Source organism: Dendrobates tinctorius, unplaced genomic scaffold (genome assembly GCF_039654945.1).
Source record: "Dendrobates tinctorius isolate UK_male_01 unplaced genomic scaffold, ASM3965494v1 ptg000272l, whole genome shotgun sequence".
Classification (NCBI taxonomy): domain Eukaryota; kingdom Metazoa; phylum Chordata; class Amphibia; order Anura; family Dendrobatidae; genus Dendrobates; species Dendrobates tinctorius.
The window spans coordinates 13,523,218-13,548,593 of record NW_027361939.1 but is presented as its reverse complement, the minus strand read 5'-3'; the positions used below and the strand labels follow the sequence as shown (position 1 = coordinate 13,548,593).

General features: G+C 45.2%; 1 protein-coding gene across 2 annotated transcripts; it reads right to left on the bottom strand.

Annotated features, from left to right (window-relative positions):
* Positions 1-904: 904 nt before the first annotated feature.
* On the bottom strand, positions 905-24,545 carry CNNM3 (cyclin and CBS domain divalent metal cation transport mediator 3). Of its 2 annotated transcripts, none has more exons than XM_073559546.1 (8): positions 23,082-24,545; positions 19,418-19,561; positions 17,715-17,867; positions 16,771-16,940; positions 16,595-16,691; positions 16,382-16,488; positions 12,290-12,425; positions 905-1,724 (listed from the first exon to the last, which is right to left on the bottom strand). In XM_073559546.1, exons 1-8 carry the CDS (start codon positions 24,520-24,522, stop codon positions 1,660-1,662), a joined length of 2,313 nt encoding a protein of 770 aa, XP_073415647.1. In that variant the 5' UTR covers positions 24,523-24,545; the 3' UTR covers positions 905-1,659. The 2 variants fall into 2 exon arrangements, with proteins under 2 accessions (XP_073415647.1, XP_073415648.1); XM_073559547.1 differs by lacking the exon at positions 905-1,724 and adding an exon at positions 4,897-4,963 and having other exon boundaries at positions 23,082-24,542.
* Positions 24,546-25,376: the final 831 nt, after the last annotated feature.

Genomic DNA, 25,376 nt, shown 5'->3' with positions numbered 1-25,376 from the left:
TGTCCCACTGCTTAAGCCTGTACATGTCCGGGCCCGTCTGAAGTTTGCTAGAGAGCATTTGGATGATCCAGAGGAGTTTTGGGAGAATGTCCTATGGTCTGATGAAACCAAACTGGAACTGTTTCGAGGAAAAAGAATACTGAGTGGCATCCATCAAACACCATACCTACTGTAAAGCATGGTGGTGGAAACATCATGCTTTGGGGCTGTTTCTCTGCAAAGGGGCCAGGACGACTGATCCGGCTACATGAAAGAATGAATGGGGCCATGTATCGTGAGATTTTGAGTGCAAACCTCCTTCCATCAGCAAGGGCATTGAAGATGAAACGTGGCTGGGTCTTTCAACATGACAATGATCCAAAGCACACCGCCAGGGCAACGAAGGAGTGGCTTCGTAAGAAGCATTTCAAGGTCCTGGTGTGGCCTAGCCAGTCTCCAGATCTCAACCCTATAGAAAACCTTTGGAGGGAGTTGAAAGTCCATGTTGCCAAGTGAAAAGCCAAAAACATCACTGCTCTAGAGGAGATCTGCATGAAGGAATGGGCCAACATACCAACAACAGTGTGTGGCAACCTTGTGAAGACTTACAGAAAACGATTGACCTCTGTCATTGCCAACAAAGGATATATCACAAAGTATTGAGATGAAATTTTGTTTCTGACCAAATACTTATTTTCCACCATAATATGCAAATAAAATGAAAAAAAAAAAAAAAGACTGATTTTCTGGATTTTTTTTTCTCAGTTTGTCTCCCATAGTTGAGGTCTACCTATGATGTAAATTACAGACGCCTCTCATCTTTTTAAGTGGTGGAACTTGCACTATTACTGACTAAATATTTTTTTTCCCCACTGTACATTTCAGTAGGCCAACATTTTGGATTTTAAAATCATTTTTCAAGCTATAATGTTATAAAGTATTCTAATTTACTGAGATAATGACTTTTGGGTTTTCATTGGCTGTAAGCCATCAACATTAACAGAAATAAACACGTGAAATAGATCATTCTGTGTGTAATGACTCTACAGGAGTTTCACTTTTTGTATTGCAGAACTGAAATAGAATATCATCAAAAAGTTAATTTAATTTTGTGAGAAGCACCTGTATACTTATATTTTTGTGGTTAGGTGATGAAAGTTATTTAAGTCTGATCCAGATTGCAATGAATAGGATAAAATCCAGGGACAATCTGCATCACAACCCGCATGATATACAGATAGGGTCGCAGAAGACGGTTACATGTGAATGTAGTTATCTCACACCACAGGTCAGGAGGATAAATTGTTTTCATAGTCATAAATGCTTCCAATTTCCAACCACGGCCCCTGAATACAAAATAAACATATAGCATATCTATGTATAGATCCTATAAAGTAGTTACTACACCCTTCACGAGCTTCAGGCGCTCCCTCTCCAGGAGACATGGCAGCAGCGCTGCTGTAACACTATGTACACACTGCTCTGAGGACGGAGGCGCTACACGAAATGTCTGCAGAGATGTGGCGTCCCTGTGACCTGCCAGGGAAATCCACCTCCTTAATTCACAAAGTTCATTGTAGAAAATGGCACATTGAAATGGCATCGGTAAGATACTGTCCACTCCAGTGAGGAGTTTCTGGACATGGTTGATCCCAGGCTTCTCGGGTGAGGGAAGGGTGGTCAGGGGGACTTCTCCTCCGCCTGCCGCTGCACCCCAGCATCTGTTTTTACGTCCTTCTTTGTTTCTGGAAGGTCAAAAAGAGAGTTACCATGTGGCTCCATGTCCGGCTGCTTATAGTAACACATTCATGTCGCACAGAAGAGATTTGCCAATACTGAAATGTAGATTCTTGATGCAGTTACACCAAAACCTCAATAGATCCAAAAAAAAAAAAAAACCCCGTCCCATTCAAGTGCTCAACAGATAAAGCGAACATTGGCCACACAGACATTACATGCCACAGTGATTTATGCTCCACAATATGATTTTCTCATGTTTCAAGCAGGGCTGTGGAGTCAGAGTCCATTTTGGTGGAATCGGAGGTTTGGCTTACCGACCCCACAGCCCTGGTTGCAAGAGGCATGATCGTGATCTGCAGCCAGACAGTCGGTCACGCAGCAGCCATTGTTACCAATCACACCGCTCCTTCTGCTGCAGGGAGTATTGTAACCTACCTGACAAAGGGGTCTTTATCCGTGGTAAATGCTGCTGAGGACATCGGGCAGAACAGAACATTTTGTTTTCCTATTGTGCAAATCAATGTGCCGTAAAGAGGATGAATGTGGCAAAAAGCGGCAGCGATGCGCAGAAGACTCAGCGCGACCCAGAGAACAGAAGTGTCACCTGAGAGCTGTGAGCGAGGGGTTCTCTAAGAGAAACCAAATTCTAGAAGAGATTTTTCCTTTCATTACTTTTCATGCTCAGTTGCTTTAGAGGGAATCATCAAAACCCAACTCATTATATAAATTTGGTTTTTAGGATAAACGGGTTGTCCGGCCTAGAAGTACAAGTCTACAGTCCCTCAGAGTCTACAGCCCTCTACAACTTTAGCACAAAAGTAATGCAGTGGGACCACACAGTCATGTAACCCCAAGCATGTGATCTGAAAACATGTCACCGTCCAACTAGATGTGTGCGGCCTCGTTCAATGCAAGCATATTGAGAAAAACTGGTTTCGTCAGAATATGGTCGGGAGGATGCAGATCACATACTGGCGATCACATGACCGCCCCCTTCTGACACTGGAGAATTCTCACAGCCACATAGTACCAAAAGGCCCTACAACCCCTTAAAAATTTAATTTGTAGGGTTTTTTTGGCAATTATAAGTGAGAACTTTTGGCATTCATCCACTTGGTCTTTTAAAACTGAAAAATCCTTGTACATTTACTGCAATGAACGGAAGGTTGACGCTATAGTTTGCATTGAAGTATCTAATGAGCGTGTGCAAAAATTCTTCTGAATTCAGGGGCTCCAGGGTCATCTGTGACATCACCTTTTGTGATTCCTAGATCCTGTGTTAACAGCTGTGTACAGAGGTGTTGTCAGTCTTTGTAACCCTACCTCTGATATTAAAGAAAACTGCTCTAGAAGACCCTTGGAATGAAAAATTTTATATGCAGTTCCCAACCCAAATGGCGGTAAGGCTCTGGCACTTCAAAAGACCAGTCTATTTAATGTGATACCAATGTAGAGATTTTTTTTGTAATCCACGAGATCTCCTTGCAGGGATCCAGCTGTGTAGTTAACACTTTCCAAACCTGGAGTCAAAGGCCTCCTGATGTAGCTAATGGAAACCCTACAGTATACTGGTGAGAAGAAGGAACACTGAAGCCGCATGTCTGCCATCCCAGGTCACGTTCATGGCTTTATAATGGTAGTGAGCAAAAAAGCAACAACACTTCCCCTGTAACAGTGATCTGAATGAGGGGGGCTTGTGTTCTGTTCCCCATTGGGTTATCATGCAATTTCATGGATTCTGGCAGACAAACTATGTGACACAGAAGAAATCATTGTCCTCATGCTTATAGGCGTGGGATAGAGCACAGCAAACAGCAATGTATAAAGGGAATCTATCGCACAGGGTTTTCCCATCTACGCAGGATAACATACAGGCTGTGTGGATTTAATCCCTCATTTCTGTGTATTCTGTTGGTCCGGCTTATTGCTTCATTTTCCAATCAAGCATATAATACTCGTTTAAATTTCTTCTTTTAATGTAGTTTTCCAGCTTCAGATAAACAAGCTGTGCTTTCCTCACTGCCCTGGTGCCAGCATACAGTCTGGAAACCAAGGCAGGGGTACATTTATCTGTAGTTCTGACTTTTCCTTGACAATGCTGCAGGCAATCTGTAGAGCCACTGAGTTCAGCGGTTGGCAGCAGCAGTGCTGATGACATGTCAGCGCTACAGACAGAAGGGCAGTGGTGGAGGCTCGAGCTCAACCTGGGGAAGCGTATGTAAGGCAGGATTATTACTATTTATTTTACCAAAAAACCCTGCATCTGAGGACAGATTTTTTCTGAAACCCAATAACCACAGGGTTCCCTTTAAACTACAGCCACCACCGTTAATGCCTCTTTTTACAATATTCTAGCAAGATGCATACAAGTGCCACGTGCCCTCTACATCGCCCAAAAAAATCTCTTATAAGATGTGCATCTCGCTGGTCTTGGCTCAGCATCTCCGCTCTCCTTGCAATCACTGTCCTCCTTCCCCGTTTCACGTGGATGGCGCGTCCTACATCATCCAGTGCCACCAATCGTGCTCCTGCGCAGGTGTACAACACACTGACCTGCTGAGGGCAGAACAAAGCACTGTAATGCGCGTGCGTCGGCTTTACTTCTAGGTCTTCAGTGCTCGCTGACCTCTCCCAGGGCATGCGCATTACAGTGCTTTGGCAGGGGCAAGATTGAGGACGGTCATCCACATGAAGCAGGGTGGCGCTTGCAACAAGAGAGGAGAAGCTGGAGCAAGACACCCATTGGACTGGCAAGATGGGAAGAATAGAATTTTTCCTTTTTTGTACTATGTAGAGGGCTCGTGGGATTTGTATACATCTTGCTAGAATACTATAAAAAGGCATTAAAAGGTGGTGGCCGTAGTGTATATTGGGGAAACCTGGTGACAGGTTCCCTTTAATGACGGAGTCAGATCAGAGGAATTATAGAACAGAGCCTTCGATGCACCGGCCAGCGTGCTGTAGATTAAGTATATAATTATCTGCATCTTCGGAACAAATATCTAAAAGACTGGATGAAACACTGGGTAAAATCATGAAGAAAAAATAAAAAAAAAAGAGATGCCATGATAGATTCCCTTTACTTCACTTAATGTGCAGGCGAGATCATGCAGCAAGCAGAGGAAGACGATGGGTGTACTGATCAGCGAGAGCACAACACACATTATATATAGTTACCTCTGCGTTACCAGCTATTAGCTGACACTCTCAATTGTGCCCATAACTGGAGTGTTGAAAACGAGTGCTGGAAATAGATAGGGTTACAAAGATAAGAACAATGATGAGACCAGGGGCACGATACATGGTACAGCGTCAGGTTTCAGGCAGAGGACCCACAAACTACACACTGAAGCAGTATGGGAATTTGGAGAAGACCTTGTGGAATATTTTCAGACACATCTGCGGCTAAACCAGAGTCTATGCAAAAATTTCTGCAAATTTGTCACTTATCAAAGCAAAAACTTAATGGGAACCTGTCACCAAAATTGCCGTTATTAGATGACCGCCTGGTGACTTAAACTGCAGGTAATTTTCTGCATTTGAGCCCGAAACCATCTCCAGGATGCTCCAATATCCGCTCTGATGACAGGTTCCCTTTAAATCCAAAACTAAGATGTAACACACAGTAGCACGTGCTCGAAACTCTGCTGAATGTATCCCCCCTCAGTCTGGTAATCAGGATGTGTAATCCCCCAGTCACTTGTATTGTGGATTTTAAGTGCATAATTTGGCACTAATAGTTCAGAATAATTAAACCTCATGCGACCCCGGTGGCAAAGCACTTTCCTGTCTTCTCTAAAACCAGGGAGGCTAATCCCTCTGGTGCTACATTTCTCATAATCACACACTCTGGGGCAGTGAGCAACATTACTGTAACCCCTTCATGACGGAGGATAAAAACTGGCTCTGATCTCTAAAAGCCAGAACTTTTTATTTTTTACTGCTAACGCAGAAGTTCGAGGGCTTGTTTTTTTTCAGGATGAGTTGTAGTTTTGACACCATGGACTTCACATCATAAAATGTATTGAAACCTGGAAAATCATTTACACTGCGGTGAAATTAAATTATGTAGGTAGGTATGTATCTATTTTATATTAAAAAAAAAAAAAAATTATATATGCTAGCTGAAGAGGCCCGCGTTGCCCGGGCAGAGTAACCAACTGTGGTTAGTTATAACAAATTCTAATGATTATATTGCACATAAAACCATTTCACATCATATATTCAACACTACAGATCTGCAACACAAATTAACTAAACAATTACCCAAGTGTCCTCTCCTGTGTGACACTTTCTGCTGAGCCGTGTATCTAATCCTATCGTGTTACTGACTGCTCAGCCGTGTACCTAATCCTATCCTGTGTGATGCTGACTGCTGAGCTGCGTATCTAATCCAATTGTGTGTTACTGACTGCTGAGCCGCGTATCTAATGATATCCTGTGTGTTACTGTGCTGAGCCGTGTATCTAATCCTATCCTGTGTGATACCGACTGCAGAGCCCTGTATCTAATCCTATCCTGTGTGATACCGACTGCAGAGCCCTGTATCTAATCCTATCCTGTGTGATACCGACTGCAGAGCCCTGTATCTAATCCTATCCTGTGTGATACCGACTGCTGAGCCCTGTACCTAATCCTATCCTGTGTGATACCGACTGCTGAGCCCTGTATCTAATCCTATCCTGTGTGATACCGACTGCTGAGCCCTGTATCTAATCCTATCCTGTGATACCGACTGCTGAGCCCTGTATCTAATCCTATCCTGTGTGATACCGACTGCTGAGCCCTGTATCTAATCCTATCCTGTGTGATACCGACTGCTGAGCCCTGTATCTAATCCTATCCTGTGTGATACTGTGTGCTGAGCCGTGTATCTAATCCTATCCTGTGTGATGCTGACTGCTGAGCCGTGTATCTAATCCTTTCCTGTGTGATACTGTGTTGAGCTGTGTATCTAATCCTCTCCTGTGTGATACTGACTGCTGAGCTGTGTATGTAATCCTATCCTGTGTGATACTGACTGCTGAGCCGTGTATCTAATACTATCCTGTGTGATACTGGGCTCCCCCTGCAGTCTGTGTCAGAGGGTGGTCTGTGTTGGCACGGTAATAAATTGCGTTATTTCCAGCTTTACTGTCTACAAAGAAAACTGTTGCTGATAGCAACCAATCACAGCTCATTTTTCATCTTTTAAACAGCTCTGGGACAGCGTGGCGAGTTTTGAGTGGCAACTTGTGTGTTTGGACTTTTATGTGGCGAGGTTGGTGTATGTGTGGTGAAATGTGTGCTGAGGGTGGTATATGTGTGGCGCATTTTGTGTGTGTGTTCATATCCCCGTGTGGGGTGAGTATCCCATGTCAGGGCCCCACCTTAGCAACTGTACGGTATATACTGTTTGGCGCCATCGCTCTCATTCTTTCAGTCCCCCTTGTTCACATCTGGCAGCTGTCAATTTGCCTCCAACACTTTTCTTTTCACTTTTTCCCCATTATGTAGATAGGGGCAAAATTGTGTGGTGAATTGGAACGCGTGGGGTTAAAATGTCACCTCACAACATAGCCTATGACGCTCTCGGGGTCCAGACGTGTGACTGTGCCAAATTTTTTGACTGTAGCTGCGACGGTGCGGATGCCATTCCTGGACATACACACACCCACATTATTATTATTTTTATCGTACATACGTACATACGTACATACGTACATACGTATATACGTATATACGTACATACGTACATACGTACATACGTACATACGTATATACGTACATACGTATATACGTACATACGTATATACGTACATATGTATATACGTACATATGTATATACGTACATATGTATATACGTGTATCTAATCCTATCGTGTTACTGACTGCTCAGCCGTGTACCTAATCCTATCCTGTGTGATGCTGACTGCTGAGCTGCGTATCTAATCCAATTGTGTGTTACTGACTGCTGAGCCGCGTATCTAATGATATCCTGTGTGATACTGTGCTGAGCCGTGTATCTAATCCTATCCTGTGTGATACCGACTGCAGAGCCCTGTATCTAATCCTATCCTGTGTGATACCGACTGCAGAGCCCTGTATCTAATCCTATCCTGTGATACCGACTGCTGAGCCCTGTATCTAATCCTATCCTGTGTGATACCGACTGCTGAGCCCTGTATCTAATCCTATCCTGTGTGATACCGACTGCTGAGCCCTGTATCTAATCCTATCCTGTGTGATACCGACTGCTGAGCCCTGTATCTAATCCTATCCTGTGTGATACTGTGTGCTGAGCCGTGTATCTAATCCTATCCTGTGTGATGCTGACTGCTGAGCCGTGTATCTAATCCTTTCCTGTGTGATACTGTGTGTTGAGCTGTGTATCTAATCCTCTCCTGTGTGATACTGACTGCTGAGCTGTGTATGTAATCCTATCCTGTGTGATACTGACTGCTGAGCCGTGTATCTAATACTATCCTGTGTGATACTGGGCTCCCCCTGCAGTCTGTGTCAGAGGGTGGTCTGTGTTGGCACGGTAATAAATTGCGTTATTTCCAGCTTTACTGTCTACAAAGAAAACTGTTGCTGATAGCAACCAATCACAGCTCATTTTTCATCTTTTAAACAGCTCTGGGACAGCGTGGCGAGTTTTGAGTGGCAACTTGTGTGTTTGGACTTTTATGTGGCGAGGTTGGTGTATGTGTGGTGAAATGTGTGCTGAGGGTGGTATATGTGTGGCGCATTTTGTGTGTGTGTTCATATCCCCGTGTGGGGTGAGTATCCCATGTCAGGGCCCCACCTTAGCAACTGTACGGTATATACTGTTTGGCGCTATCGCTCTCATTCTTTCAGTCCCCCTTGTTCACATCTGGCAGCTGTCAATTTGCCTCCAACACTTTTCTTTTCACTTTGTCCCCATTATGTAGATAGGGGCAAAATTGTGTGGTGAATTGGAACGCGTGGGGTTAAAATGTCACCTCACAACATAGCCTATGACGCTCTCGGGGTCCAGACGTGTGACTGTGCCAAATTTTTTGACTGTAGCTGCGACGGTGCGGATGCCATTCCTGGACATACACACACCCACATTATTATTATTATTTTTATCATACATACATACGTATATACATACATACGTATATACATACATACGTATATACATACGTATATACATACATACGTATATACATATGTATATACATACATACAGTCATATGTAAAAGTTTGGGCACCCCTATTAATGTTAACCTTTTTTCTTTATAACAATTTTGGTTTTTGCAACAGCTATTTCAGTTTCATATATCTAATAACTGATGGACTCAGTTATATTTCTGGATTCAAATGAGGTTTATTGTACTAACAGAAAATGTGCAATCTGCATTTAAACAAAATTTGACCGGTGCAAAAGTATGGGCACCCTTATCATTTTCTTGATTTGAACACTCCTAACTACTTTTTACTGACTTCCTGAAGCACTAAATTGGTTTTGTAACCTCATTGAGCTTTGAACTTCATAGCCAGGTGTATCAAATCATGAGAAAAGGTATTTAAAGTGGCCACTTGCAAGTAGTTCTCCTATGTGATTCTCCTATGAAGAGTGGCATCATGGGCTCCTCAAAACAACTCTCAAATGATCTGAAAACAAAGATTATTCAACATAGCTTTTCAGGGGAAGGATACAAAAAGTTGTCTCAGAGATTTAACCTGTCAGTTTCCACTGTGAGGAACATAGTAAGGAAATGGAAGAACACAGGTACAGTTCTTGTTAAGCCCAGAAGTGGCAGGCCAAGAAAAATATCAGAAAGGCAGAGAAGAATGGTGAGAACAGTCAAGGACAATCCACAGACCACCTCCAAAGACCTGCAGCATCATCTTGCTGCAGATGGTGTCACTGTGCATCGGTCAACAATACAGCGCATGCATAACGCCTCTTTGTTTCATCAGTCCACAGGACCTTCTTCCAAAATGTAACTGGCTTGTCCAAATGTGCTTTTGCATACCTCAGGCGACTCTGTTTGTGGCGTGCTTGCAGAAACGGCTTCTTTCGCATCACTCTCCCATACAGCTTCTCCTTGTGCAAAGTGCGCTGTATTGTTGACCGATGCACAGTGACACCATCTGCAGCAAGATGATGCTGCAGGTCTTTGGAGGTGGTCTGTGGATTGTCCTTGACTGTTCTCACCATTCTTCTTCTCTGCCTTTCTGATATTTTTCTTGGCCTGCCACTTCTGGGCTTAACAAGAACTGTACCTGTGTTCTTCCATTTCCTTACTATGTTCCTCACAGTGGAAACTGACAGGTTAAATCTCTGAGACAACTTTTTGTATCCTTCCCCTGAAAAGCTATGTTGAATAATCTTTGTTTTCAGATCATTTGAGAGTTGTTTTGAGGAGCCCATGATGCCACTCTTCATAGGAGAATCAAATAGGAGAACTACTTGCAAGTGGCCACCTTAAATACCTTTTCTCATGATTTGATACACCTGGCTATGAAGTTCAAAGCTCAATGAGGTTACAAAACCAATTTAGTGCTTCAGGAAGTCAGTAAAAAGTAGTTAGGAGTGTTCAAATCAAGAAAATGATAAGGGTGCCCATACTTTTGCACCGGTCAAATTTTGTTTAAATGCAGATTGCACATTTTCTGTTAGTACAATAAACCTCATTTGAATCCAGAAATATAACTGAGTCCATCAGTTATTAGATATATGAAACTGAAATAGCTGTTGCAAAAACCAAAATTGTTATAAAGAAAAAAGGTTAACATTAATAGGGGTGCCCAAACTTTTACATATGACTGTGTGTATGTATGTATATATATATATATATATATATATATATATATATATATATATATATATATATATATATATCGCATTGGGAGGATGCGATAGCATCACACCTCTTGCCATGTTAACCCTCAACACACACACTCCTCTCACCTTTCACCATCTCCTCTCACCTTTCACTCCACATACGACCCCTTCTCTCACTCCGTCTCTCATACTCACGCTGTCATCGCCGCTGCTCCACGATCCCCGACATCTTCCGCCGGCGCCATCCTGGATCCAGACGTTGTCCACGCCGGCGACATGTTCTTTTGGCGACGCCATCTTGAGTATCGTGAAATCCCGCGATACTCAAGATGGCGTCGCCGGAAGAACATGTCGCCGGCGTGGACGACGTCGGGATCCAAAATGGCGTCGGCGAAATCTCGCGAGATTTCGCCGACGCCATTTTGGATCCCGGCGTCCTCCACGCCGGCAACATGTTCTTGCGGCGACACCATCTTCAATATCGCGGGATTTCGCCGATCCAAAATGGCGTCGCCGCAAGAACATGTCACCGGCGTGGAGGACGTCTGGATCCAGGATGGCGCCGGCGGAAGATGATGTCGGGGATCGTGGAGCAGCGGCGATGACAGCGTGAGTATTAGAGACGGAGTGAGAGAAAGGGTCGTATGTGGAGTGAAAGAGTGAGTGGAGATGGTGAGAGGAGTGTGTGTGTTGAGGGTTAACATGGAAAGAGGTGTGCGGTGACGTCACCGGTTACAACGGAAGTTGTTACAACCGGAAGCTGCTTAGGGCATTTATTATTATAGATATAATTTCTGCACTTGTGTTTTGGATTTCGTCAAGTATTGACTTGGTACTGTAATACTTTAAAGATGTACTGATAGTGAATTTATTATTGGTGCAACACAAGTAAAAAAAAATAAAACTGCTGTATACGGTACATTAAAAACCATAAGCCTGGCCTTCATAGGATTACCAAGATGAGAGTGACAAAGGCATTTAGTGGGTACTCAGCTGCCACATCAACACATTGGTACTCGGGGATTATGTTGTGTAGGGGGGAGCATACACTAGCACCAATGTGCACCATCTGGTATTTGAGAAGGCGTTTAACAGAATCCGTGAGCATGTTGTTGCTATTTATTCTGAGAGCAGCATAATCAGAGACCCTGATTACAGAGAGATGTGTTACTTAAACAGCAGCTAGCTGTAGTTTCAATACAATCAATGTTTTATTAGCAGGAGATTATCACTGCAGGACTAGGTCTCACATGCGCAGCAGTCCAGCTAATCTGTATAACCCCTCCTCCAATTGACAGCTTGCTGACAGTGTACACAGGAAGCTGCCAATCAGTGGTGTGGGCGGGGTTATATATACCTCAGCATTCTACTACATCTACAGCAGTAAGCAGCCCAGTAAGTGACACATTGCTGGAAACAGGGCCTCTATCCCAACATCATGTTGCTTTCGGATTAGATAACAAAAATCTGTTGATAGATTCCCTTTAAAAAGTAAAAGAATGAAAACTTTGCAAGGAAGAGTGGGCGTTTGACATCAGCTCACTATACAGCCTAAAAATTTAGCAAAACCGCTCCAAAAGCCCCCCCCCCCTTATCCAAACCACATTTCTTGTGACATATTTATATAATATACAAGTAGGCCTTCTTCCTGGAAGACAAATGCCAAAAAAGACAATTTTTAAAGCAAAATTGCATGGCCAACTCCAAGAGGTTTCACACTATATTATGGCACTTCCAGTCATAATATAACAAATTCTGGTTTTGCCATACCTGTACCGGCGTTCTTGTCATTCAGCAGCTGAGTCTGGCTGTTCGGAAATATCCTCAGTTCTATGCTGTCAGGAGACTGAGCACTGAAGTGCGAGTGTGAGGTACGGAGAGCGTTCAGGTACTGCAGCCGGGAGACCTGAGTAATGGCGAGCCATGTGTTAGACGTTCAGCAGAACATTGGCGCCATACATTTGTTATCTCATATTGGCGCCATACCTTTGTTATCTCACGGGAGGCTAAGGACGAACGAAGCTACTGAAAGCATCAGTGCTGCTTCCATCTTACAGATCACTATGGACGAAGGGTCATCATTGGATCATAGCATTTTTTGCCGAATCCACAGGACAGGGTGGATTACTAGCTCCCATCTCTGGGCCTCCCACCAACCACGAGAATGGGTCCCATGTTCTTTGCATATAGTGAGGCGGTTACACATACACACAGGGCCATCTCCACCAGATCCACAGCACCAAGTGGAGCAGGACTGAACACGGGAAACCCCGCTCCAGTCACACAAGGTATATGGGCCCCCCTTTCTCATGATTGATGGGACCTAGCAATCAGGACAGTTACCACCTACCACATGGATTTGTCAAAAATGCTGTGTCAAGATTATGTCAATGATAAGGACAACAAATCCAGAAAGTGGCAAAGAAAAGGCCACCCTTACCAATCCATGGTCACTACTGCAGGATGCAGCAGCCCCCCATGAAGAAAACCCACCACCTATCATCCATGAGAGGAGGGGGCTTAATATTATAAATTCACACGGATAAGGCGCAAGTCACACAGATACATGTAGTGCACCACGCGGCTCACAGCCTACTAGCCATAAAGGCCTGCCTCCATCTTGCAGTACTTTACTACTGTCACCAGTTATTCGTAAGTATGGACTTTATTTCCTGTGATGTTTTATGGCAAGATGATAATTTAAAGTCTGTGGCAGGTAGAGCAAATTTATTAAAAATGATCCTCATGCCCCAGCTCCTATATATACACTTCATAATACGCCTGTCTGGTTGGCGCAAAGTAAATTCTACCGGATAGATTCTCTTTTCCGGGACTTAATCTGGAAGGGTAGTAGGGCATGCATTAAACTTGAACATCTGCAGAGGTCAAGGGCCTGGCAATCCCAAACCCGTGGGTTTATTATGTGTCATCCCAATGTCAGCATATGGTAGGGTGGGGGGAGCCAACTCAATCTACATCGGCCGGGAAGGTCCTTGCGTTTATAGTGGGCAGAGGTCCGCTGCTGGCTAGTCTAGAGGCTGGTAGGTTCCGGGTGAACCCTAAAAGGCTCCCGACGATCGCTATGGTGGACAAGATTTGGCAAAGAGTTAGACAATGGAGGGGCATTACGGAGTTCACGCGCTTTTCGTCGGTTTCGTTTGATCCGAGACTGGGGGAGTTAATACGTCTGAGGGGATTTGCTCAATGGAGAAGGGTCAGGATATGGTTTGTATCACAGCTGTTGGTTGACGGCACGCTTAAGACTTTTGACGCGATCAGGAGGGAGTTCCCTCTTAGTCACTCTCTCTTCTTTCAATATCTGCAGCATGCAGTCGATCGACAGCTTAAAACATCAAGAATAGTGGTGCAATCAGATGTGATGGTGAATCTTATAGGGTCAATGAGGGGCACTAGGGGTTTCATCTCCCTCATATATAGGGGTTTTTTGGATTCATTCCTAGTAAGGCACCCAGCTAAGTCCAGAGAAAAATGGGAGGAGGATGTGGGACCAATCTCGGACTCTCAGTGGGAGAGCGTATTACAATTCATCCCAAAGGTCTCTATGAGCGAAGCCAGGAGAGTCTCACAACTCTACCTAATACATAGGGTATACAGGACCCCGGTCTGGATGAAGAGGGCAGGCATGAGGGGAGATTCTTGCTGCCCGCGTTGCTCTGAGGATGGGGCAGATGATCTACATATGATGTGGTCCTGCCCTGCCCTACAGAACTTTTGGGTACAAACACTTAATTTGACTGAGGAGGTAATGGGAGTGGATCTTATAAGGAACCTGCTGACGTGTGTATTGGGATGCATGGAGGATATTGCAGTGGATGAGTGGGGGAAGCTGAACATAGCCAGAAAGCTCATTGCGGCCCACTGGTTAGATGACAAACCGCCAGTTAGACAGGAACTGATAAGGTTAACTTTATTATTTTGATGGAACAGAACATATATGCAAAAAGAGGTCAACACATGCGGTTGAGAATGTGTGGGGTGGCTGGATGGAGCGCCCAGGCCTGGCTTCGGAGGCTCTGATGAGAGAAAGCATGCATCTACCTACGTGCCCTTGACCCTCTGTGTTTGTACTTTAAACAGGGATCTTAAGTGGCTGTCTTGAAAAAAGATTCAAAATGTGACATGGTGTGTGATAAGTGCAATGATTTAAAGGGATGGGGTTAGGGTGGATGGGGGGAGGGTAGGGGATTTAGGATGTAAGTACAGTTATATCGCCTGTCAGGTTGAACATGGTTTATATTATATGCTAAAGTTAAATGTATTGTCAAAGTTTCATGCTGACAACTTTTAAATAAAAATCATCTGATTTAAAAAAAAAAAAAAAAAGAAAATAAATAGAAAGCCTATGTACAGCGTTTTATTGCATTTTAGGGTTTACAACCTTTTGCTCCCTTTAACCTGGCATGCTCAGAATATGGTATTGTTCTGGCATTTTTTAGTTGAAAGCATCAGAAAAAAATGCATGTTACAAATGCAACAAAATAAAGAAAATGCTATCATATCCACTGTCAAATCTATATCCATTTTATTTTATATAGAGTCAAATGCTGAAATAGGAGTACATGAAGAAAGCCTACAGGGATGATAGAAAGATGCTTCAATAATCCATATAATTCACTCCATGTCCTGCAACAACTTGGAGTCGAGAAAAGATTTCTGATACTGATGAGTGAACGTGCTCGGATAAGGAGAGATCAGGATGTGCTCAGGTGTTATCCAAGTATCTTGCGCGGAAAATATGTCCGAGTCCTCGCAGCTAGATGCCTCGCGGCTGTTGGCCACAACACATGCAGGACTGCTGGGCTGATAGGCATCCCTGCATGTGTTGCACAGCCATAAGACATCCAGCCGCTGGGACTGGAACATATTATCCGTGCACGCCAAAGACACTCTGTTAGCACACAAGTATTCTCCAATAACATGTTATCCGAGCACCTTTACTTATCACTAATTTCTACACGTCTCCTAGACCACCAGCATTCTGTTGAACCCCCTACACCCCAGCCCGCCTGGTCATATTAATGATGAGTTTTCTTATTTCTCTGCCGGAGTGGTATCACTAATGCAAGTTCCCTTCTCCTAGTTATATACTTGCCAATCGCCATCTTTTATTGGTGCCGCTCCAGTCATCTTCTGTAGTTTGTGACCTGCTGGATCCAGTGTTTGCTGAGCGATCATGAAGTCACCACTGAATGTAAGTCTATGAGAGCCAGAACGAAACTCTCAAACTTAGACGGGGTCACACTACCATATGGCATCCGATAGGAGAGCATCGGATGTGATATGCTAATGACACTTGGCTGTCAGTGCTCTGATCCTCTCACATGACAGGATGGCAGCATAGGTGCAGAGGAGATGAAGAAAATAATATCTCCATCTTCTCCATTGCCCATGTCCGCGTTAATCGCACTGCAGTCAGGTGACATCCAAGTGCAGTGCGATGTTTCACATGCACCCATAGACTTAAATGGGTGAGAGCGATCTGATTCTCACAGCCAGTCGCAGCATGCTGCAATTGTTTTCTCATGCCAAATCAGCATGAGAAAATAATTGCACATGTGCACTGCCCCCATAGAGTAACACTAGTCCAAGTGCAATCTTATTTATCAGATTCCACTTGTCTGATTTATTCGCTCGTGTGAGCGTGTCCTTCCATTGACAGCTTGTGACTGTTACCTCCGACTTCTGCTCAGTCAGAAGTTGCAATCAAAAGATGGTGGATCGAGGATCGGAGCGACACTGGGAAGAGCTGAAGACTGCAGGTGGTAAAGCTTATTAATAGGGGCAGGTAACATGGGTTAGTGATTGCACACACACACCTTTAAGAAAAGGTTTGTTCCTCACCTTGATTATCTGAAGGTCTGATAAGGCTCTGACAGAATAGTCTGGACAGTAGAAGCCAGAATCTGCAGACTCGCTTTGGTCTTGACTATTGGTAGGAGTTTGGTGAGCTAAAAAAAAAATTAAATAATCATAATATTGTAAGAATAGATCCTGTATCTACAGGTATAAATTCATATCTGTGTGGTCTGGTACTGTTGGTTATGATGTTCTTACCTACTAGGCAGGGGCTCAGAGCAGCCACTCCAAAGTATGTAAATGCTCCATTCTCAAACCTAAGACCTTCTTTTCCAATTTCCACCTGTACTCTGCCCTGAGAGTCAAAAAATACCAAGTCAGACATTTAGAGTTCAAAGTAAGCCTCCATAAATCCGGTTTCCTTCCACACTCACCTGCAGGATAAGAATAAAGTAGTCCACAGGCTGGCTTCGCAGGTACAGGTAGTGTTCAGAGGCAAGGCGGTCACTGTCGTCAAACTTCACCTCTTGGGTGACCCCTGGAAGCTTCAATAAGTGCAAGAGGACTTTTTCTGACACTCGGGAGGTGCTGAACAGCTCCACTTCTAGCAACGAGAATAAGTCAGCTCAGATTTACTTGTTTTCTGCTCTGTGTCTTTTACAACCACACTAGCAAAAATGCAATGAATGCTATTCTGCTACTATTGTGGACAGAGACTTTCCAACCAGAACATCTCTGCCCAGAAGTGAAGATGTGCTGTACAGAATAATACTCAAAAAGGGTTTTATTAGAGTTGAGCAAAAGATCTGAAGTACCCTCTGTTTTTTTTGCGTGCATTTTTCTCCCATTCATTAGAATGGGAGTAAAATGCTGAAGGAACTTACATGCTGCAAGTTTCAAGGGTTCAATCCTGCAAGACAAAATAATCAGCGAGTGCATGAGAAATCTCATTCCCTTTGCTGGTACTGTAAACCTCTGCTGCGTACTAGACCCATGTGATACGACGTACATCACAGGAGCCTAGTGACAGAGGTCGGGATGAGATTAGTTAGCACAGAACTTTACACTGCCCCGAGTCGGCTGCCACTGAGGACCAAATTGGACGACATGACATTTACCCATCTCCATTGTGTACCCTTGGATTCTTTTTCTTACATTGTACTGCAAACACTAACGATCTAATCTAAGCAATGTTTTCGACGACGAGGTGCAATGCAGAAAAAGGCTAAAGCTTTAAAGATCTAACAAGAAGACGCGTCAAAGCCGTTGCTTCGCACTGAAGTGTCTTTGTCAGAAATGTTGTATTCAGGATTGTGAGGCACCACAATGCAAGTGTCAAGACGTAAATTCCTAGGGAAGAAAATTAAGTAAAAAATACCTTGCGATAAGAAGCGCTGCGTCGCCAGTAAGAGTTGGGGCGACAGCTTGACTTTCTGTTCTGTGTCTGCGGTCTTGAAGAAGGACAGGTCTTCCCCACCGCGAGGCATGGATATAGGCTGCACGCGGGGACGTTTTTTCTTCACGTTCTGTTCTACAAAGGAAGGTGGATAAGGTTTGCTTGTGTGACCCATCACTTGGTATATCGTCATCGGCGATCACACCAGACATGCCGCTTTCTCCTTTACAGAGCTGGCCTTACACATGGAAGGTGTGCCATCTTTACTATAAACATGAAGGACGTGCATGGTTATCTCACACCATGGAAGGGGACAACTTGCCGGCTGCAGATTATATTCTATGCAGACAAAGAATTAATGTGTTTTCTGGCAGAAGATTCAAGAGGATCCAATTACATTATGTTTTTTTTTTTTTTTGGCATACATTTAGCGTGTGTGGCAAAACGGTTACTATAGTACACATTAAACATCCATGATTCCCGTGCACTAAAAAGGTGTCCTTTAGGTATTCATTGCGCCAGTATGGCTCAACACGCCACAGTATAGGAAAGTGTAGTACACCATGCTTTCTTATGAAGTGGGGCACGGCAAACCTCCCAGCGCTGGGGTCCTGGGTTTAATGTGACCAAGAGCAACATCTGCGCAGAGTAGGTATGTTCTGCCCGTGATTATCTGGTATTCCAACATGGACAAGTTTTCTCCCAAAAATTTTTTACTGAGATTAACTTGCATCCCCGGAAAATGCCCCGAGTGTTGGGCGACTAAATGGCAACCATTGCCCTCACCCTGCCCTGCAGCTCTCTACCTCTACTGATGGGTTTACATGGAATTTTTTCAGAAGTGGTTTGGAGTGGATTCGCTGCAAAACAAAAGAAAAAGAATCGCCTAAAAAAAAAAAAAAAAAAAATTGTTTGAAAGGCTCTCCCCATTTAGAAGCTTTTCATTGTCTCCCCCCTCCCCTTTCAGGTTTTGGATGCAATGTAAAGGCAAGTCCTGCACGCACTGGTAACACGCACGAAGCATAGTCACATCAGTAATGTACGAGCGTGACCGATCTCTACCCGACCCACGCTATGCAGCGCCTGTATCACAGGATTACAGAGGAGCATGAATATCTTACACTTGGATGGAACAAGTTATAAAAAGACACATGCAAAAGGATTGGCAGGTTGGACGTCAATGCTGGTAGCAGGGCCGCGGAGTCAGTGTCATGGAAATTGAGGAGTTGGAGGTTTGGCTTACCGACTCCACAGCCCTGGCTGGTAGTCTGTGACAGTCGGCCCAAGGTAATGTGAATTTCCTTAGCGCCTCTTGCGATTATTAGACCCCCCCCCGCGACAGTCTGATGTGGGCACTGTACCAGGGTTTAGCATCCACATCTTTTTTGTCACTTCCAGTTATAAGAGCCGTTTCTGGGCAGCCGCGTCACCAGATTACTAGGCGGTCATGCTGTAACAGCGGAAGCTAGGCCGGCCGTGCACAGCAGATCGGGTTCGGACCAGCACGGACAACACACTGACTGGAGAACATAACCACCGCTGCTGCCATGAAGGTCCACATTTACCGTGGGCCTCAGTTAGTGGATATTCGACCATGGCAGCCACTGAAAGATGGCAATGTCATAGCCATTGCCCCCTCGGTGTGTGACCATTTTCACCAGCCCCCCTACAGCGTAGCTCCTTACTGCAGTCTTCCGACTCATCCAGGATCTCGGATTTTATTATTTCTTCAATAACATCTTCCAAAGTGACCAGACCCATCACCTCATAGAAGGGGTCTCCTTCTCCTTCGTTGTTCACCTTCTGTACAATGGCCATGTGGGACTTGCCTGGGAAAACACGGTATGAACACAAAACAGGACATGATTATATAGGAGATTTTCATAAAAGAACAAGATTTCATGTCACTTAAGATCCTTTTCCATGGACAAACTGGCAGCACGATACGACCAACTTTTACCGATCGGTGCTTGTTTGAATACCTGGTTACACAGGCATAACTCCTACAAAAGACATGGAGTTCAAGGCCACAATAAATAAAACAGATACATTTTATGGAGTAGAAAAGCATAAAAAAAGCCAAATATAGTATATAGACAAAGTAATAAAGCAAAAAAAAGGGCTCAGGTGTGAAGGACATTCACACATCAACAATGTAAACAGGGTTACAGGTCACTAAGCCTAAGCAGAGGTCAGTGGTGTCCTACATTGTACAGGAATAAGGTGCATTCAGTGCCCATAGTATGCAGTATAATTGTCCAAAGATACCACTAAAAGGTAATTAATTCAGTCCTGAGCTCACATACAAAGCATACTACCAGCAAGGGTACCAGCTTCCTGCAGTGTGGAGGCATGCCTCTGTGATCCAACGCAGCCCCGACGTGCATTTCACGTGGGCTTCCTCGGAGGGGGAACTGGTTACATGGCTGCTGCGTGAACGTCCTTCACACCTGAGCTTTTTTCTGCTTTTCGACTTTGTCTATATACCATGTCATTTTTTATGCTTTTGTACTCAATAAAATGTATCCATTTTATCTATTGTGGACTTGAACTCCATGTCTTTAGTAGGATTTATGTTATTGGAAGTGTCCATTTCTATTACTTACTGGTCTTTCACAATGGCATAAGACCAGTTTTCTTGGTTATGATTCAGTGGATTTTTTTATTCTGTTTACACAGGCAGACTGAACGAGTATACTAGATCGCTCACTGCACATTGGCTGCCATAGTTTTTTTCCCGCAGTGTAAGTCCTCTTTACATAGAATGATGCACCACCGAGAAGGATTATTTTTTTGTAAATTACAGAAAACCGACGGCACATCTAGAACTAGTCTGAACAGGTGCATACAAAAAAACAGCCTACATATCAAAATGGGGAAATGGTTGCACTCAATTGCATAAAGGTATATCAATGTGAAATACAAGAAATGTGAATTGATATGCCTTAACGCAACTGAGTGCAACCATTTCCCCATTTTGATTATGTTTTTGTGTCATTTTACTTGATTTAAGGGCGTTTCGCTCATTCATCGTGTGATCTCAGCCTGTTTACACAGCAAGATAATCATGAAACAAGCGTTCTTAACAAAACTTGTTGATCTTGCAGTATAAATGCCCCTTCACAGTGGGCATGAAGACCACTCCAAGACTCACGTACTGGGTCTCCTGACGTCTCCCTACTATTCATGCAGTCTTTAAGCATCTTCTGCCCCAATTCATTTTACATTATCCCCCACATCTAAACTTCACTACTGGCCGACTGTGGTCTGAATCCAAACCAGCGATGCCTGCTGTCTAGACCCTGCATCCAAGACAGCGGGTCTGCCTTCCAAATGCTGCTGTGACCCCGGATGCAAGGCCCTGATGGTGCACTAAATTTAGTGGTTGGTTCTGAGTTAGATTCAGGCTATGTGCCCACGTAGCGTTTTAAAATGCACAATGAAAACCGGACTCCTTCCCAGAAATCGCGCGTTTTTTTCCGCGCGATTTCACCACGATTCTGTTCGCGATTTTCTCAAGCACTTTCCAAGCGATTTGAAGCATCGCTCGGAAAGTGATTGACAGGTTGGTCACACTCGTCAAACATAGTGTTTGACAAGTGTGAGCAGCTTTTTACTATTGAGGCCGCCAATGCGGCATCAATAGTAAAAGATAGAATGTTAAAAATGATTAAAAAAAAAAATAAAAAAATCGGGGTATATTTACCTTCCGACGTCCCGCGCTGCCATCCCGGGCCTCAGCGTTCCCAGTAATGCCTTGCGAGACCTGTGATGACGTTGGCCTCACGTTACTATAGCGATCTCGCGAGACCGTTAGAGTCACGCGAGACTACGTCATCACAGGGCCTTGCCGCAAGGCATTACTGGGAACGCTTAGGCCGGGAATGCAGCGCGGGACGTCGGAAGGTAAATATACCCCGATTTTTTTATTCTTTTCTTTTTTACAGGGGTATGGTACCCAGGGCCTGGAGGACAGTCTCCTCTCCTCCACACCGTGGGTACCAACCGCACATGAGACGCTTAACTTCCCGCATGGTGGGCATAGCCACATGCGGGAAGTAAGCGATTCTCATGCATTCCTATGGGTGCGGAATCGCGGCAATTCTTTGCAATTCCGCACAAAAGAATGATCATGCTGTGATTTTTTCCGCGATGCGCTTCCGCCGCGGAAAAAAGCGCAGCATTAGCACAGCATGTGCGGAATGCCATAGGAATGCATGGGGGGCGTTCTGTACACGATTTTTAAACGTTTACGCGCCAAAAACGCTTAAAAATCGCATCGTGGGCACACAGCCTGAGGGTCTGATTTGTCCACACCCTACATCCAAGACAGTACATCTGCCTCATGGGTTGGAACTTCTGCCGTGACCTGATACACAAGGCAATGATGATGGTCAAGGGACTGAGTTAAATGGAACCGTCAGGCCCCCTGTGGCCCGAGCAGTTGTGTCGGTATATGTAAATACCCTGCATTACATTACACACATACAGATCTTTAGAAAGTGTTTCTAAAGTCCATTTACGATATGTGAGGGGCCGACTAGTCTGACACTAATACCCCATTAACTAGTCAAAGGCCCCATTTACGCATCATAATCAGACTTTACTAATACTTTCTAAAGATCTGTTTGTGTGTAATGTAATAAAGGAAGGATATTTACATATGCAGACAACTGGTAGTTCTGGGGGGCACCTGACCTTTTCCCTTTAAATTTAGGGGTCTGAATTAATTTCTGTATTTATCTAGGATACTGAATTAGGAGGGCCCGCACTCATCAGCGTAAATAAAATCACTCCAATGTCGTTACTGAGAAGTAGGACGAGGCAAGTGTCATGCGAGTACAATGCGCTTTTTATCAAATTGCATGCGTATGTAATGCGTTTTTAACATTAGCTTTTACATATTGTCATTCTCTGTCATTTAAAGCTAGTTTTCAAAGTATAAAAAGTAATCTTATCTAGCAATCTTACAATAAATAGATTTATTGCTTTTCATGTGGCACTAAAGGGGGTTTAGCCTTTTAAAACCTATTAAATAATAGTTTTAAAAAAATGGGGTGGGATCCCCCATATTCCTACTAACCAGCTGAGGACTAGTGTTATTCAGGGAAGGGCCAATATCCATGGATCTGTTTAGCCTTTGCTGGTTATTAAAAATAGGTGGGACCCCAAGTCGATTATTTCGGGATCCCTACACAGACAGCTGGGAGGGGTTATTAATAAGCTGAGAAGACCCATAATGGACCCTCACTAAATCTAGCAGAGCTTCCCCTGCTTTATTCAACTTTTTAACAGCGGACATGGAAATTTGCATACAGACCCTTCCTGGGCATAATCAGAAGCCCTCACCCTTTTTGAACTCCTCCAGCACGGCATCCAGCTTGGTATCACTGAACACAAAGTGGACCGGGTGACTGTAGAAACGAGTAATGGTGCTCAGTGGAGTGCAGTCTTCGGGGTCCACAAAAGCCAAATCCTTCAAGTAGAGGATGTCCACAATGTTGGATTGCTCATTCTCATACACGGGAATACGGGTGTAGCCGCTCTCCATGATGCTGGACATGGTGTTGAAGTCTAACAGGGCATCGCCGGGTAGCATGAAGCAGTCTTTCACAGGGGTTAATATGTCTTCCACCGTCCTGTTCCTCAGCGCCCCCTTGCTGAACTCGTCCCGCACCAGCTCACTGTAGGGGTCCCCACATCGGGCCAGTTCTAATATCCGCAGTCTCAGGCCACAGCAGCTCGGGTCCTGCCCAAAGACCTTCCCCAGGACCCAGGAGAGAGGAAAGGAGACCGGCACGGGCAAAAGCAGAAAGAAGTGGGTGAGCCACAGACACTTGGATGCCAACCAAGGACCCCAGACGGCGGTAATGGCAGCCGGCAAGGCCTCACCAGCAATCAAGAGCAGTCCAGCTGCTGAAAAGATGGCGCCAGCTATGGAGTCTATGGCATAGTACAGCAGGACGGCTACAGCGGCATTAGTTATACAGCACAAGGCGAGAAGGGAGATGAGCGTGTAGCCTCCCCATCGAGTCCGGAGATAGTCCAGGCGGGTGGCACCGGATCTTTCCGCGGGGGAGCCCCAGTCCTTCAGGATGCCAAGTTCTGGAGGTTCCAGAATGAGGGTGCTCAGTTGTAGCCCCCGGAGCAGGCCGGAGAGCAGGAGGCAGACGACTATGAGTAAGGCAAGCAGCCACACGTCCAGGTAGCCGCTCTGGGAGAAGAGGGTGCCCTGGAGCCTAGAGGCGGGCGAGAAGCGGGCACACTGCTGCTCGGCCCTCACCCAGGGCGGCTTCTCCTCGTCCTCTGCCACAGTGATCACAGTGTCCCCCCCGGGGTACAGGCTCCAGGCTGCCCCCTGCCGGACACACAGGTTGTACAGGAGACCCTTCCCCCCTCTGACCCCGTCCTGCACCCGCACAGTGACCAGGCCGGAGCGCTCCCCGCACACCACAAACTCCTCCAACAAGTGCACGGGGGAGGCCGCTGCAGGGGCGCAGCCCGGGCCCTCGGGGGCCCCAATGGACAACCAAGGCCAGGTATCATTCCGCAACCCTGAGCCATAGAGCCGGAGACGGAAAAGTGACCCAGGACGAGCCCTAATGACACCTCCACTCATAGACACTCCACTTCCATCTTCCAGTCGCAGACCTACCACCTGGGCCTGGTCCCCGGCCTCACCTACCAGCGAGACCGCTCTTGTCACCCCTAATGCGGCCACAAGCAGAAGCCGCACAGCAGCAGCGGCCATGTTTGTAGAGGCAAAAGGTAAAATAGCCGTGCCACACATGCACAGAGCCCAGCAGCCAATCACTGGGCGCCGCCGCTGCTGCAGCCCAACCAATAGGAATTGCCGCAATCTCTACCAACCAATAGAAATTAAAAAGGTGTGAACACTGGGCGTGGCTACAGCCGGGCTGCTGTAAACAAGGAGGGGAGCGCGGAGAGACTTAACCCATTGTGTTCCTGGAGGTCAGGATTTAAAAAAAAAAAAAAAAAAAAAACGGACAGAAAAAGATAAGAGCGCAGAACAGAGGGGGGTGTTATATGGAGACTGGCACAGCGAGCACCGCACACAAAGCCCGGGGGCAGCGGCTCTGCCAGCACCTGAAGGGGGCACATCCGCATTCAGAGAATTCCAGCTAGCCAGGCATCAGGTTACACCGCTGCAGCCGGTCATTGGAGGGAGCAGATGTGACAGGCCAATCAGATCTCAAGAGCTTTGCTTGCTGTCAGTGAATGAATGGGAACTGTCCCTGCATATTCCTCCTAGGTGACAGGTCCCCTGCTGCACACAGCCATCCACTGACAGCAAGACCCTGACACCTGTCACACCCGAACATACAACGTATATGAGAACATGGGGAAGCTTTTCGACACAGTTGACCACTGCCTCCTACTACAGATCCTCTCCTCCTTCGGCATCAAAGGCCTTGCCCTATCTTGGATCTCCTCATACCTTTCCAACCGCACATTCAGCTTCTCCCACACCACCTCCTCATCCCACCCTCTCGCTGTTGCAGTCCCCCAAGGCTCTGTTTTAGGACCCCTACTCTTCTCAATCTATACACTTGGTCTGGGACAACTCATAAAGTCCCACGGATTCCACTACCACCTTTATGCTGATGACACTCAGATTTACCT

Coding starts and splice junctions, on each gene's coding strand:
- CNNM3 (XM_073559546.1), bottom strand. CDS start 24,522: ATGTGTGGCACGGCTATTTTACCTTTTGCCTCTACAAACATGGCCGCT. Junction 16,489..16,594: donor TCTGAGCCCCTGCCTAGTAG/GTAAGAACATCA, acceptor TTTTTTTTTTAG/CTCACCAAACTCCTACCAAT. Junction 1,725..12,289: donor TGACAAGAACGCCGGTACAG/GTATGGCAAAAC, acceptor TTGACCTTCCAG/AAACAAAGAAGGACGTAAAA.